General features: G+C 35.8%; 1 protein-coding gene across 1 annotated transcript; it reads left to right on the top strand.

Annotated features, from left to right (window-relative positions):
- Positions 1-10,493: 10,493 nt before the first annotated feature.
- Positions 10,494-14,159, top strand: LOC148192629 (putative polygalacturonase At3g15720). Its single transcript, XM_088099720.1, has 7 exons — positions 10,494-10,671; positions 10,979-11,113; positions 12,659-12,826; positions 12,921-13,210; positions 13,393-13,501; positions 13,659-13,769; positions 13,856-14,159. The coding sequence occupies exons 1-7, from the start codon at positions 10,528-10,530 to the stop codon at positions 14,081-14,083; spliced, it is 1,185 nt and encodes a 394-aa protein (XP_087955846.1). The 5' UTR covers positions 10,494-10,527; the 3' UTR covers positions 14,084-14,159.
- Positions 14,160-17,823: the final 3,664 nt, after the last annotated feature.

The following is a 17,823-nucleotide window of genomic DNA, read 5'->3' as shown; positions in this document are numbered from 1 at the left end:
CCGTGATGGTTGCCAGGGGCTCGGCCTCTACCCACTTGGTGAAATAATCCACCGCCACCAAAAGAAACTTCTTCTGCGCCCGCCCTATCGGAAACGGTCCCACGATGTCCATTCCCCATTGGGCGAACGGCCAAGGGGATGATATTGGATTCAGAGCGTGCGGTGGTCGGTGAGAGTGGTTGGCGTGCGCTTGGCAACTGAGGCACTTCTGGACGAACGCTTTCGTATCCGCCTCCATGGTAGACCAATAGTATCCGGCTCTTAGTAACCGGGCTTTCAACGTCCTCCAACCCGTGTGGAGGCCACAGACGCCATTGTGAAGCTCGTCCATGACATAGCGCGCCTCTTCGTTCCCCAGGCATTTAAGGAGGGGGGAGGAGAAGCCTCTTCGGTACAAGTCATCCCCTATAACCAGATAACGGGCCACTTTCTTGGCTTCGCCCGGACTTACCGTCCGCCCCTCATCTTGGCGGGTCATGATCTCCCTGATTTCGGCGCGCCAGTCTTGTCCTCCCCGGGATATCGCCGAGCATTCTACCGAGGGCTGGAGTAGGACCTGCCGTACGACCGTAGTCAACTGTCCCTTCTCCCTTCCCGAACTGAGTTTAGACAGTATGTCTGCCCTCGTGTTTTGTTCTCTGGGAATGTGCTGTATGTCGACTTTATCGAACGCTTTTGCGAGTTCCGTCGCTCGCTGGTAGTACCGCAAGAGGCGCTCCTCTCTGACTTGGAAGTTGCCGTTCATTTGGCCCACTACCAGCTCAGAGTCAGTCCGGCAGGTTATCCTTCTCGCCCCCATGTCCTTTGCCAATTCTAGGCCGGCCACCAGAGCCTCGTACTCAGCTTGATTATTGGATACTTTGAATTTGAATATTAATGAATGTTCAAGTAGGAATCCATTGGGGCCTTCAAGTACGATGCCGGCCCCGCTGATCGTACGGCCGGATGCTCCATCTACATACAAATTCCAGTTATCCTGGCCGGACGGGGGTAACTCGGCCGCGAAGTCTGCCAAATGTTGGCCTCTAATTGATCCCCTCGGTTCGTAGCGCAAACCGAACTCCGAGAGTTCTACCGCCCATCCTACCATCCGTCCCGCTAGGTCCGGCTTTCTGAGGATCTTGGAGATTGGGAAATCTGTCCGGACTATCACCTGATAGCTTTGAAAATAAGGACAAAGCCTTCGGGACGCGTGCAATAAAGCCACAGCTACCTTCTCCACCCGCTGGTACCGGGTTTCTGCATCCAAAAGCGTCCGGCTCACGAAGTAGATAAGCCTCGCCTGAGGGCGCTCTTGCATTAATACGGCGCTGACGGCCGTTTCGGACACTCCCAAGAAAATGTGCAAATCTCCCCCTGAGACCGGGCGGTTCATGACCGGTGGGTTGCTAAGGATGACCTTGACGTCCTTGAATGCTCGCTCACACTCGTCGTCCCATGACGGACCGGCCCCTTTCCTCAACTTGCGTAGTACCGGCCTCATCCGTTCCGCCAACTTGGGGATGAACCGGGACAAAGCAGTAAGGCGTCCGACTAATCTCTGCACTTCCTTAATGGTGGCAGGACTCTGCATCTGTAGTACCGCGTCGCACTTGTCCGGGTTGGCCTCGATTCCCCTGGATGTCAGCATGAAGCCCAAGAACTTTCCAGCTGCCACCCCGAACGTACACTTTGCGGGGTTTAGGCGCATGCCGAATTTCCTAACTTGGCGGAAAACCTCCTCGAGATCTTGGATGTGTCCTCCTCCGTCCGCCGACCGGACCACCATGTCATCAACATAAACATCCATGCACCGGCCTATCTGGTCCCAGAATATTCTGTCCATTAAGCGCTGATAGGTTGCCCCCGCATTCTTCAGGCCGAACGGCATAACCTCGTAACAGAAGTTAGCCTTCTCCGTGATAAATGCTGTCTTTTCAATGTCTGGCCCGTACATGGGTATTTGGTTATACCCAGAATATGCATCTAGGAAACTCAATATTCGGTGCCCGGAGGCACCGTCCACCAGGGCGTCTATGCTGGGTAAGGGGTGTGAATCCTTCGGGCAGGCTTTGTTCAGATCCGTGTAATCAGTGCACATGCGCCATTTGCCGTTGGTCTTCTTCACCATGACCACGTTAGCTAGCCAGGTGGTGTAAGTGACTGGCCGGACAAAGCCCGCTCTCCTCAACTTCTCCACCTCCTCTGCCACGGCTTTACGCTTCTCTTCACCCATTCTTCGCTTTTTCTGGGCCACGGGGCGAGCGTTCTGGAACAGCGAGAGTTTATGGCACATCACTGCAGGATGAATGCCCGGCATGTCTGCTGCCGTCCACGCAAAAAGATCACGGTTCTTCCAAAGGAGTGCCCTCAGCTCCTTTTCCGTTTCAGGGTCCAGCTCCCTTGCGATGAGTGTGGTCTGGGCGGGCTCCCTCCCTATCAAGATAGGTTGGGTTTCTCCCAAGGGTTCCAGGCGGTCCTCGGTATTGGTCCTCGGGTCGAGGTCCGCCATGGCTACCTCAGAACCTGTCGTCCGCCTCTTTACCCGTTGAACATGCAGCCTTAGTCCCGCGGCATAGCATTCCCGGGCCGTCTTCTGGTCCGCCCTGACGGTGCAGATAGTCCCCTTCTCGGAGGGGTATTTCATCGTGAGGTGGGGGGTGGAGACGATTGCTCCAAAAGCGTTTAAGCACGGCCTTCCGAGCAATACGTTGTATGAGGTGTTGGCCTGTACCAGCAGATACCGGACCCTCTTCTCCTCGCTAGACCGTCCGGTCCCCAACCTCGTCCTCAACTCCACATATCCCCTTGTGTCAACTCTTTCTCCTGCGAACCCTACTATCTGCCCATCGTAGGGAACGATCAGATCTTCTGAGATATCCATTTGCAGGAAAGTCTTCCAGTAAAGGATGTTGACCGAACTTCCTTGGTCAACCAGGACTTTGCTTATCCCGTACCGTGCTATTTCTGCCGTTATGACCATTGGGTCGTCCTGGTCGGGATCAGGGGCGTGAAAGTCCTCGTCCGAGAAGGTGATGGGCGGCATGGAGCGACGCGGCTTGTCAACCAGATGGACGGATTGGAGGGCCCGAACGTGGCGTTTACGGGCGGAAGAAGATGACCCTCCTCCCGCGAATCCTCCGGAAATGGTATTGATGTGTCCTCTCAAGGGGCGTTCCCGACTGCGGCTTCGACTTCGGCTCGGGCGCCTTTCGGAGCGAGGTCGTTCCGCTCGGGGATTCCGCGGCTTATCCTTTCGGTAGGCCGGTCTCTGGGCAGACCGTTCGGTTGACTGCGATGGGCGCTCGTCTCGGACGTACTTCTTAAGCTTTCCCGCTCGGATGAGTTCTTCTATTTTGTCCTTGAGGGTCCAGCATTCTTCGGTGCTGTGACCCATGTTTTTGTGGTAGGAGCAATGTTTGCTCCGGTCAGCGTTCTTTGAAGTTTGGAGCCCCTCATGCTCCACTATCAGTTCTGCACTTAGGGCCTCTCGGAGAATTTTCTCCCTTGAGGCGTTCAAAGGCGTATATTGTTGGAAGCGAGGTCCTTTCTTCTGCTCCCGGGGCCTAGGGCCGAACGTTTTTCCCGTAGAATTGGCGGGTTTATTACTGTCCGCCCTCTCTCCCCTGGCTTCTTGAGTTTCTTTTTTATAGGAGAGCTTCATCTCCTCTACCCTTATTTCATCAGCTGCTCTTTCCCTCAGCTCCTCCATTGTTTTGGGTGCTCGCCTGCAGACACTATTCTTGAACGGCCCCGGCTTAAGAGCCGGCAGGATGTAGTGAAGGGCGAGCTCCGGTGTCAGGCTTTTCACACGCCGGACGGTCTTCTGATATCTGTCCATGAACGTCCGCAAGGTCTCGTCCTTCTCCTGCTTGAGGGTCATTAATTCGAATACGGTCAGGTCTTGAGTGCTGCTGGCCGCAAATTGTTTGACGAACAGCTGTTTCAACCCGGCGAAATTTTCTATCGAATTAGGGGGGAGGGTGTTGAACCATTCCAACGCCTCGTCCTCCAATGAGAGCGAGAACGCTCGGCACCAGATGGCGTCATTGCCTGTTCGGAACGCCATCGCGTTCGAGAATGTCTGGATATGGGAGGCAGGGTCCGTCGTTCCGTTATACATTTTGAACTGCGGAGCCATGAATTGCTCCGAGATTTGGACATTCATTATGCTCTGGGTAAATGGGAGCAATAGGGTGGATGAAGGCTCCGGCTTGATAACCATCCGCCCGTCCTCAGCAGCGCTTTCCGCATGCACCGACTTAGCCTTGCTTTCTTCTGCCTCCGATTCGGAAGGCCTCCAAGTCCTATCGCCCTCGGTGTCCGGGGGCGGGCGTTCTCCTTCCACCCCCTTTCCTTTATCCCTCGTTCGTTCTCCCCCGTTCATCTGCCCGATCTCCCGAGCTATCCGGGCTTCGCAGTCGGCCTTCACGGCCGCCATCTCTTCTTCATGACGTTGCTGCATCTCGTCCATTTTTTGTTGTAGCACGCGCATCATCTCAGCGGGATCGTCTAAGCCCATGTTTCTCGTGGTCACCATTGGGTTTTTTGAATCACACGGCCCCACGGTGGGCGCCAAATGTTTCGGATGTGTAGGGCTGTGCGGTTCCAAGTCTTCCAAGTCCTCCCGCGGTCTTGTCTCCGTGACGGATATTCTCCTGGCGCCTTGGCTCTCCTCTTGATCCGGAGGGGTGGAGACCTACAAAAGATTCTCCGATGCCAAAGTCAGTTTCAGAGCAATGGCTATTTTCAGTAGTAGCAATAAATGTGCATTCAATGTAACCTATCTACCACTCACCGTGGACCTGTATTTATAGTTTTCGCTATGGGCTTGGGATTAGTGAAAAGTTAATCACGGCCCAAAACGGCCCGATAGCTCCTAATTTCTACTTACCTTTAAACCAGACTACTTTCCCTTAAATTATGTTGATTAGTGTTTCGGCGGGCGTGGACGTCCGCCCATGTGAAATGGGCGTCAGCCTCGCGCGCACAGAGATCCGCCCATGTAGGGTCCGCCCATGTGGGCTCTTTGGTACGGCGTCCGGTTTTGCTGGTCGTGTCCGCGGGGATCCGCCCATGTGGGATCCGCCCACGTGGGATCCGCCCATGTGAGCTCTTCCGTACGGCGTCCGGTTTTGCTCGTCGTGTCCGCCCATGTGATATGGGCGTCCGCCTTGTCCGTATGGAGATCCGCCCAATTAGCTTGGGCGTCCGCTCACATGGATCCTTCCGTACGGCGTCCGGCCCTTGTAGATACACTTTTCTTTGCAGCTTCGTTGTGTCAACATTCGGACGAATAATGCCCGAATTTACTACAGGTATAACACTGAAAATTTTTTTTGTCAACGTTCTTTCTTCCTCTTCCTCTCATTTGCCTCCCCCTCTCTTGTTATCCATTACTCTCTACATTACTTAGTTTCTCTACATTACAACATGATAGGCTGTGATGAACGCAATTCATGACAGTTATACCAGATATACTCTCAATGCTGGCACATTAAAATTGCGCCAAGCAATATGTCACAAGCTAAAAGGTTACTTCAAAATTAAGATGATATGCATGTTTGTGTGTTTTATTTATGATTATATTATGGGAGATTTTGAGTTTGACAATGTGACAGAACTATTTCTACAGAGGAGAATGGAATTATACATTCTCCTGATGAGATTGTGGTCAGTAATGGAGCCAAGCAAAATATTTTTCAAGTAGTGCTTGCATTTTTGTTCCTCAGGAGACGAGGTTTGAAACAACTTTATACTTACCACAAGCATCTAGAATTGGTTATGCTACTGAGTTATTTTAGAGTCAAAGGAAATTGTCTAATGCATTTAAAATTTGGGGACAAAATTGAGTTAAACAACATATGAAGCTTCAGAAGTCCTATCCTTTTGAGGCCTTATGCTTGAATTGTGCGCATATCTGAAACTTGTGTTAATATACACCAAATTTCTACAACTAACAAGTCCTAATAGACCCAATAACAGATTACATATAATTGCCTATAGCCAGAACTTCTAATTTGAAATCTCACTAGTTAAAACTCCAAAAATTGAACCTAAAGTCATACAAAACTCAACATTTCAACTACTAATTCATTTTACCTCATATTTCTCTTAACCAAGAGTCTAGACAAGGCATAATAATTTTCCTAATCAATTTCCAACTGTCCAAAACAGTACACACCTCTTACTCCCAAATACCGCTACTCCAAATCCTCTTTTTCACACTAAAAACACTTCAAAACCTCAACAAGAAACTACTTAAGTGTTACATATCACTTCTTAGTCAAAACACACTTGTCACAAGTCCCAAATAACCTCATAACAGTGCTAAACTACTTTCCTTCTCACTCCAATAGCTATTTCTTTAACTGACTCATCAAACCTCACTTTTTAAGCTTAAAACCAAGTAATTGACTTTTACTTATTCCAAATGCTTTAAAATCAAATTCAAACCACAATAACACTCCCAAACACACAATCATATCAGTGGAAGCATCACAATCACACCATTCCAATTATATTCCATATTATACTATCAAAATCACCAATTAAAGTTACATATTATACACCCAATCATACCAATTTGTCCAAAATCATCCATAATTCATAAAAATACCAAATTTATGATACAAACACAAACTTAAAGCATGAATTCTAGCTTCCTTTACCTCACAAGAAACAACCTAACTCTATGAACTTCCATTGATTGCTTGAAACGCAAGGAATTTCTGGATGAACTTACGAAACACCTAATTGGAAGCGAGCATGGTCCTTATAACTCTAGATTAACCAAGAATGAGTAGGAGAAGCATGATCATGCAACGACTCTTATTTCTTCTAAAAACAGATTAGGAACAAGAAAAGAAAATGAGTCAAAACTTACGTACTGTATAAAAGAAATTGATCAGCTAAAAATTTAGACAACGTCATTGTGATCAATTAGGCACCTCTTGATCTTCGAAGAGATGACTTAGGAGTTAGAACTGATAGAGAGAAGGTAGAAAACTCGTTTATAACAAAACTATTTATAATAAAATATTTAATATTAAAAAGTCGAGTCTCACTATTTTTAGATTACTACCACTCTTAAAATATCATTTTCTGGGGTTTTACAGTTATTAAGTATCAAATTATAATTGAAATCAAAAGCAAAATTTTAAATTATTTATGGATGAAAACTAAAGATAATTTTTATATCAATTAAATGAAACTTTAATTTATTAGAAATCAAATTATATTTAATGTTTAATTATTAATTCAACAAATAATAATAGTTATTAATGGTATTAATTATATTTATTAAATATAATACATGGTGAAAATTACCAATAATATTTATTAAATACAACGTAGTAAAAATTAATGACTAGTTATTAATTTATTAATATATATTAAACGTAATATATAGATAAAATTAGTAATATTGTATTAAATATAGTTTTTTCATCATAATTCTTAAGCTGAATTGAAATTATATACCTTTTTAATATAAATTATGTATGTAGTATTAAAATAATAGAAAATTTTGGTGTTCTTTATAAATTGTATATGAAAAAGGCATATTTAGCAGGTTTAATTTCCTATTTTTGTTTATAATCTCAAATCGGTCTCCTTCTTTTTCAACGTCTCAATTGGGTCTTTATTTTTGTAAAATTGAATCAAATAAAGGCTTTCCGTCAAATTGATCAAACGCCTTAATGAGAGTGTTACGTGACATGCTGACAGTATACATGTGTAAGGGAATTTGGCATGCTGACACCCTAGTGGTCGGCCACTCAGTCTGATGGTCCGCCTGATGGTCCGCGTGGTGGTCGGCCACTTGGTCCGGTGGTCGGCCTGATGGTTTTTTCCTTAACAAGACATTGATGACCGTTCGACTTGTTTTAAAAGACCGTTTGGTTTGTTCCTTAGCAAGACACTGATGACATTGATGACCGTTTGACTTGTGTTAAAGACTGTTCGGTTTGTTCCTTAGCAAGACATTGATGAACGTTCAGCTTGTGTTAAAGGTTGTTCGGTTTATGTTCGGTCAACAGTCCCAACCACTAGGCTGAGTGGTTGACCACCAGGCCGACCATCAATTCGACCACCAAACTGAGTGACCGACTACCAGACCGAGTGGCCAACCACCAGGCCGACCACCACGGTGTCAGCATGCAACGTTAGCATGCCAAAACTCGTTTTTAATGCCACGTGTGATTAATGAATACACTGACTATGCCACGTAACCCAAACTTAAACGACTATTTGTCCAATTTGAAAAAATGTTTATTTGATTCAATTTTTCAAAAATAAGAATCCAATTGAGACGCCGAAAAAGAAAGAGACTTATTTGAGATTCTAGTCTAAAATAAGGATAAAAGAGACATTAAACCTTAATTTTAAACTTTTATAACATCATCTCCATCTGTTCTTCCATTACATCCCAAATTAATGAGTTATACATCAGCATTAAATATTCTCGCATATGGAAACAATATTTGTGACATGTGTTCCTAAGTATTGCAATTCTATTTTCTCTTTATGTAAGTGAATTCTATTTTCTCTTTATGACTGTCGGTGAATAGATATGCATTTGTGTATTCACTTTTTTATATATTAATATAAAATAATAAAATTATAATTATAAAAATAAATATGAATAATGTTTATAATTTGATTATAAATATTTTTATTTATTTTATAGATTATTTTATTTATTAAATTTAAAAAATAGAAAAAATTAAAAGGGATGAATGAGTAAAAATCAATTAAATTTAAAAATCAGTTATTTGATCGATAAAGTTGAAATTAAATGTATACTCAAAGGATAAAACTAAAAAAAAATTTGAACACGACAAATCTCTTTAATCTCTTTATATAATAATATAGAATAGTATCAGTATGGATATTAAACTCAAAGTGGTGATGCATATGATGATTGAAACTATAAATGTATTTACCTTTTTTATTCTCTTCTACTATTTATAAAAAAAGTTTAAAATAGAATTAAGCATAATAACACGGACTCATCCATGTAACCATCAATGCACGCATGCACACACGTACACAAGTACATGCACACGTACACACACGTGCACTTGCACACATACACACGCACCCACATACCCACGCACGCACACACATGTACACATACACGTACACACATACACATACACGTACACACATACGTAAGCGCGTGCACACACTCGCACACACAAAGGCACATGTGCACACATGCACACGTACGCACACGCACATACATGTACACACATACACGCACATACACATACACGTACATACACGCGCATACACACGCACGGATTCCTTTTTTTTCATAGTAATTTTTCATTTTATTGGTTTATTTAAATTTAATTTTTTTATTGAACACTTTTTTTAAACTTAATTATTTTTTATATTAAAAATTACACACAAAGTAAATAAAAAATATTTATAATAAAATTCTAAATATTATTTATATTTAATCTATACTTCGATGAATATTTTTTTATACACATTCTTTTTCAAGTTTACCCTTTAATAAGTAATCGTTTATATCTTTTACCTTTAAGAGACTGTTCTTTTAAAATTTAATCGTTCTTTTTTTCAAATTCAACCATTTTTTATTTAATTTTTTAAGAACTAAAATAACTATTTTTAATAAAATATTATCTATAAAATAAAAGAAAAACTATCTTTAATAAAATTATAGAAACATATTTATATTTAAATTGTAATTTTATTATATTTTGTTATAATTAAAAAGAAAGAAACACGTTAGTGTATGCGTTTTCACTAGTATATATAAAAATAAAATGTTTATTGTACATTATTTAAATAAGTTATAATTTAATGTGAACTTTTATTTTAATTATTATTTAATGTGAACTTTTATTTTAATTAGTTTTTGAAAAAATATTCACTTAGCATTTATGAAATGTTGAAATAACGCATTATCATTTATTTAATTGTTCTCTAAATGAACAAGAAGGAAAGACATATTTCCTTAGATAAAAATATATACCTAATAAAAATATATTTGCTTAGAAAAAAAAAATAACTCTTTGAGAATAATTTCAGTAAAATATTTATTTTAACTATTGACCACGAAAAGATATAAGTTACAAGAAAATATTTAAATAATAACTTATTTTAAAAACAAAAAAATTAGTTAATATAGTGAATAGTTTAAATATTAATTAGTTTAAACAAAAAAATTATAATTAGTTTAAAAAAATTATAATTAGTTTTTGTTTTTATATTAATTTCTAACATTAATTTACTACCTTTTTTATTACTAAAACAATTAGTATCTAAATTGATCAATAATAAGTGTCCTATTTAAAGTTATTTTTACTTCTTAAAGAAAAACATGTTTAATTTAATTTTTACTAAAAACATGTTTATTTTTATTACTTCTTAAAGTACATTTAATTTATTTTTTCCAATTCCATATTTATTCATCACTGGTTATAATGAAGGATCAAGCTCCCTGTATAAATATTCTTTCACAAATAAGAATAAATAAGAACAGAAAAAAGAGTGTTATTCTAGAATTTGTTAAAAATGCAAACGTTAATGTGTGGAATCTTGATTCTAGGTTTTGTTTCAACCACATTCTGTCTGAACAGCAATACTGAAACCAAAATCAAATGTTTTAATGTGATGGACTATGGAGCTCATGCTGATGGCAAAACTGATGATTCAAATGTATATATCTGTTTTTTTTTTTTTTTTCACTCTTTATATAAATGTGTTATATACTTTCATCATTTCTTGGTTTTGGTTTTGGTTACCCTTAAATATTCAAATAAATAAATCACATTTCTTTATAATGAATGGCTTAATTTTTCAGATAAACAGATTTCACCTTGATTAAAATTTAATATCATCTTACAATATTTATTTGATTGTAATTATAAAACAACCTTTTAAAATGAATGCAAGATTTGAATTATTTTTACAATAATCATATGATTGTAATGTTATTTTAACTATTTGTGTTAATTGATTGTAGGCAATTTCAAATGCATGGGAAGGTATGTGTGGAGAGGAAGAACCAGCAACTCTGCTGATACCTCCAAACAAAATATTTTTGGTGAAAAGATTAAACCTTAATGGTCCATGCAAAGCTCCAAACGTTCACATTAAGGTATCCCTAACCAACATTTCATAACATTATTGTAAGGTGTTTAATAAAAAAATGTTAAATCTTTTTCATGAATTGAAATACCTATTCTTGAATGTAATAATGTTATGGACAATCATATTTTTGGGGTAACCTTTCACTACTTTATTCCTTTTTTGTTTTTACAAGTACAAAAATTTACGTTTTTAATTAATATTTTACTTCCAATGTTTTACAAATACAAAACTTTTCCTTTTTTCTAATGTTTTACATCACAACTATAGTTAGACCCCACTTTGATGTTTTTTACATGGTTTGGTCCTAATTCTCGCGTCAAAAAATTCTCGCGTCAAAAAAATTTACAGGTCAAAAAATTCCTATAAAAAATGTCTATTAGATCAAAATATCTATAAAAATTATGTGAATTAGAGTCAAAGATTTTTTTTTAAGAAAAATTTAAATATTAAAAAATATAATTAACTCCTAATTTATTATAAATATAAGTGCTTTTAATTTATAAATACTTGCAAAAGTTTTTACATTTTGTTTTTGAAGTTACAAATGCTTTTGGGAATGACTTACAAGCTACAAAAATTGAGTTGTTTATACGTGGACAATTTTTAAGTTGGTAAAAAAATCACAACCATGACTTTAAGGTATGAGTCAGAATAAAACGTATCTGACCTTTGATCTAAGAAGTAAATTTAAATATATTATTAATTTAGATTGAATAATTGAATTTATATTTTAATATTTATAAATTTATAAATTTATAAATATATTTAAAATTTAAAATTGAATTTTTAATATAATATTGTTATGATAAAATTTAATAATAAGTAATATAAAATTATAATATATTATAATAATCATTACTAAAATTATTCATATTATTTATTTACCTAAAAGTTAAATATATTTATTTCATTTATCAAAAACAAAAATAATTTTTATGTTAAAATAATTTAATGTAAAATAAATTCATAACTTGAAAAACCTGACTTAATTATCTAGTCATCTAAATAATCTAAATTTGATTAATATGATAAATTAAATAATTGAATATAAATTTTAAATTATTAAATTTAGATTATAGTAAATTAGTTAGATTGGATATGAATGTAATCCAATGTAACGATGCTTATAACTCTACTAACATTCTAATAAAGACATTTATTAAATTTTGAGATAACTATATCAAATTTAGAAAGAAATGTCATAAAATTCATACGTTAAGACGGATCTTAAAAAATTGTAAATCGAAATTAAATTTAAAAAATGATTTTTATTTATAGATTATTTATAAAGTGATTACATTTTTATAAAATATAAAATATATAATTTATTTAATATATGAAAACTCAAAAAGTATAAGATGTTACCATATATTTTATTTAATAACATAATAATAAGTATGGTATAAAATATTAATTTAAACATAATAAAATTATAATATATTACATTATCTAATAAAATATAGAATTTTATATTTATATATAAATGATATTGTTTATAAAAGTTTCATCATTTTCTTCTCCTTTTGTTTTCTTTGCTCTAATTCTGTGGCAGTTTGAAGGAAAGATAGTTGCTCCATCTATGAACGAATGGGTTGGTGATTCGTCCACATGGATTCGGATATTCAATGTAAATGGTCTAACAGTTGATGGTGATGGAGGAATCATCGATGGCAACGGTTCCACTTGGTGGGAGAAATGCATAACATGCAGAAGGCCAACAGTATGATATATCACATTCTTTTTCTACAGATTCTAATATTTTTTCTTAATCTCAAAGCCTTTTAGCTGAAAATTTTGATATGAATGTGATGCAGTCGTTAGTTTTCCAATCTTGTAATGGTCTTACTGTGAAATCTCTGAGTATGAGTAACAGCCCCGAAGCTCACATAGCAGTAAATGGCTGCGACGGTGCATTATTCTCTCACATCAATATCAATTCTCCTCCCAAAAGTCCTAACACTGATGGCTTTGACATTGCCCATTCCAAATATATCGTAATCCAAGATTCTACTCTCGCAACAGGTGATGATTGCATTGCCATCAATGGTGGTTCTTCTTTCATCAATGCAACCAGGCTTTTATGCAAAGGAGGCCACGGGATAAGGTTTGTATAAACTGTATCATATAAATATATATATATTATATATATATATATATATATATATATATATATATATAGTTCTGTAATGTTAAATTGTTCTTTATTATGAAAGTTGATGTAATAATGAAGTTAAATATCTGATTAACTGTGCATGACATGTAATGAAACATGTATGAATCAAACAGCATTGGAAGCCTTGGCAGAAACAAATCCTATGAAACAGTCGAAGAGGTACATGTACAAAATTGCAGCTTCATTGGCACCACAAATGGAGCAAGAATCAAGACATGGCCAGTGAGTAACTTATATATACATCTCTTAAGGATATTTTGGTTATTGTAAGAATTAATATATTGTAAACCATCTTGTTTCTTGCTAAGATCTCCACTATTCAATATCTCATGGTATCATCTTAATTATTATCTTTATTACATTCTCCAATTTTATGCAGGGTGGATCTGGCTATGCAAGAAAAATCACGTTTGAGGATATCATGTTGCAAGATGTTCAAAATTCAATTATTATAGACCAGTACTACAACATTAAAACTCTAAGCAAACTGGTATAAACTTGAATCTGCATTTACATTATTATGATATGTGATTTCAACGTTAGTTCAATTTTGATTTGAAATAATTTTGGTAACAGGAATATGATGCAGTGAGGGTGAGTGAAGTTATTTATAGAGGGTTCAATGGAACTTCTGCAAGTGAGAAAGCAATTAATTTGAACTGTAGCCCATCTGGTTGTTTCAACATTACATTGGATCAAATTTACATTGTCTCTTCAAAATCTTCCAAACTTGTCTATGCTTTTTGTAAGAATATTGCTAATGGGACGATTGGATCCACCGTTCCAAAAGTATCTTGTATATAAAATAAATTCCCATGCCAACCTTGGTGCTGGTAGATTTAATATAAGGGAAATTAAGCTTTGTTAGATATTTCCAATATTTATAGCATTTCTAAGGAACATGGAGATGTGAATTTAGTATATTTTCTCAATTTCCTTGTCTACTGATCTTCACTTTCAGAAACCCTACAATATCTATCACCCTAAAGCTTTTTTATTTATTATTAATAACAAATAAAATTAATAAAGATGACATTTGTGGTATCCTTTTCGGTATGTAAAGTGAAAGATACATTCATAAAAAAAAAATTATAGATCCAAATATTGCTAGGGACTCAAACCAAAATTTATATAAAGTATTGTGTTTCACTGTTGCAGAAAAACCTTTTCATATTGGTTAGAAAAGATACAAAAGAAGAGTTATAGAAAGTATTGAACTTTGGATATTAATTCTAAAATTAATATAAAAAGTTGTTTTTTCTGTATAATTTTAAAATTGATATATAATATATTTTTTCTATAGTTCAAAAATCGATATAGAAGATCCTTTTTCTATACATGCCTCACCAACTATCACCACCACACCTTTTCAACATTGATACACTATAACACCATGCAACCATGATGCATTCACTACCAACCACCACAAGTGCATATATCTATGTTGGGAAAGAGCATGAGGAGTATGAAACTCAGAATGAGCATGAGTGTTAAGAATCATCGTGAGAAAGAAACTCATAAAAGATGCTGGGGAATATGGCAATTTAACATACTATATATCAATTGTAGTGACTAACCTATATAAAAATGTCACACTATTTACAAAATACTCACTATATTTCATTTTATACTTGGTGAATTTGAACCAGTATAATATATTTTATAAAGAGTCTATTTTACACTGGTACACCTACAAGATAGATGACACAATATAAGGGGATGATATTGTAATTTTGTAAAAGAGTTCAAGTATCTCAAATATTTTATTGTTATATTTATTTATTCATATTTTATTGATATAAAAAATTCCTCATAGATGATATACTATCCTTCTACGTTTTATACATTTATTGATATAAAATTGATGTTGGTTAGCTGTTTTTAGATATTTTAAATTTATTTAGAACTTCAAATAACCAATAATCTAATGTTAATTGGGAAGGATAAAATAGGTGAGTTATATGCTAGTTTTTATCTAAGAAATGAGTTTTGATAGGTGAAATAGATAGGGTGGAAAGGGAAAACCTAAAGTTTAAGGTTTATTTCTAAGATTTTTTAAACTTGTTGGACTCTTAGTACACAAAAAATAAGGTTGGTAAGGTGTCAAATTTCATATGTTATCTTTTAGAGTGTTGGAATGAATTAGTGCAACTAAATCTTGGCAAAAGATCAAAATAGTATCCATTTTTTAGTATAAACATGTTTGTGAATCAATTCTACGAGCAAGAGTATTGATTTTGGTCATTTGGACGAGTCTTAGGTGCAATCAAATACGAAAAATCATATTAATGTCAAAACTGATAAGAATAATCTATGATCATGTGTGATAATCGATTATTTCAATCAGAATGTTATCTTTTCTTCAAAATTTTCTGGAATAATCGATTATCAGGTGTGATAATAGATTATTTCAGTCAGAAAATCGTCTTTATATGAATTTTCTTTGGAATAATTGATAATTGATTATTAGGTCTTTATATGAATTTTCTCTTAACTTTTCTCTGGAATCACTAGTTCAAAAACATCGTATAACGTCATGCGTTTAATGTCCAACTACTGAATAGCAAACGTTAAAAATGACTGGTGACATTTTTGTAAATAAATGCAATTGTAGAACGTGGAAGCCTTATTCAATTCGACGTTCTATGATGATATTTATTTAAATCAGCGCGTCATTCCCTTTCTTCTTTCTTTTAAACCACCAATAGTTCGAATCCTATAGGGGTTCGACGTAATATTTGTCAGTCAGAAGCCAAATAGTCACCCTTTTTAATTTTCTTTTTCTTTTTTCTTTTAAACAACAAATAATACGTCGAATTCTGTAAGGGCTTCGACGTATTATTTGTCAGCCATAAGCCAAAAAGTAACCCGTTTTTAATTTTTTTTTTTTTCTTTTAAACCAAATATAATACGTCGAGTTTTGTATGAGCGTCGACGTATTATTTGTCAGCAAAAGTTTCCCCTTTTTAATTTGAGCGGGAGATTGAAAATTCATTCATTTTATCTTAACACGCGAAACCCTATTCTCTTCTCAAACTTTGCTCGAAAGAAGTTTGACGACCATCACATGTAATTTTTCTTTAATTTGATACAAATGCATGTTAATTAACTACTTTATGTATAATTTTTGTTTGTTTTGACGGATTATTTTGCGTGTTCTTGTCCTTCATACACTAGTACAAAAATCACGTACGTCTAATATTTTGGTCTTTTAACGGCGCATTAGCGAACGACGTAATACCAGGAGACGTTAAATTGACGTCGAATTTAAAAAATTCAACGTTACAAATTTTGTCAATATACAATGTTAATAATTTTTTTTTGTTTTTTAAAATTAATTGTGATCATTTTTTACAACTCTACGAGACCTGAAAAACAGAAAAATAACAAATTTCAGTTTTTGGTATTTTATAAAACAAGAACTATGAACGTAGTATCAACAACAATCAACAATAACCTACAACAAATACGTTCAATCAAACAACAACAACAAACAAGTTTAACCAAACAACAACAAACAAGTTCGACAAAAAAATCAACAAGCAAGTTCAACAAATAAGTTCTTCAAAACGAAAATGGAAACTAACCTTCGAAAGGTGGGTTGTCAAAATAAAGTGTCGTCACCGGTTACAGAGAAAGTATAATGCGCTATGAAGAACAAAAACACGAAAGTAATCGGTCAAAACAAACGAAAATCATACATAAAATGCATTTGTATCAAATGAAAGAAAGATTACATGTAATAGTCGTCAAACTTCGTTCAAGAAAAGTTTGAGAAGAGAAGAGAGTCTCGCGCAATAAGATAAAGTAAATGAATTTTCAATATCCCGCTCAAATTTTTATTGAATTCACTAACCTTTTAATGTCTAACACTGGGGCATTCGACGTTTTATATCCTTTTACGTCGAATTACAATTCTAAAAGACATTTAATAATTGCATTTATTTACAAAAATGTCACCGGTCATTTTTAACGTTGGCTATTCAGTGGTTGGACGTTAAACGCGTGACGTTATACGTTGATTTTTACTAGTGATAAGCGCATTCTGCTTTCTCTCTCACGGGTGGAAACACATTATTCCGATGAACCCACCTTTTGAATGTTAGTTTTAGTTTTGTTTTGAAGAACTTATTTGTTGAACTTGTTTGTTGTTGTTTTTTTGTTCAACTTGTTTTTTGTTGTTGTTAGTTGTTGTTGTTATTTGGTTGAACTTGTTTTTTTTTTTTGATTGAACTTATTTTTTGTTTGTTATTGTTGTTAGTTGTTGATACTATATTACACATTTATAGTTCATGCTTTATAAAATACAAAAAGCTGAAATGTGTTATTTTTCTACTTTTTCAGGTCTCGTAAAGTTATAAAAAGGGATTACAATTAATTAAAAAAAAATAAAAAAATTGTTTAACGTCGAATATTAACAAAATTCGATGTCAATTTGATTAGCGTCAAATTTTTTAAATTCGACATCGATATGACGTCAACTTCGAATTCGACATGAAAGACCAAAAAATAACGACATTATACGATATTTTTGTATTATTGAA

This window comes from Vigna umbellata, chromosome 9 (genome assembly GCF_029865625.1).
Source record: "Vigna umbellata cultivar VRB3 chromosome 9, Vumbellata_1.0, whole genome shotgun sequence".
NCBI lineage: Eukaryota > Viridiplantae > Streptophyta > Magnoliopsida > Fabales > Fabaceae > Vigna > Vigna umbellata.
This window is presented reverse-complemented; position numbering and strand designations above follow the sequence as displayed.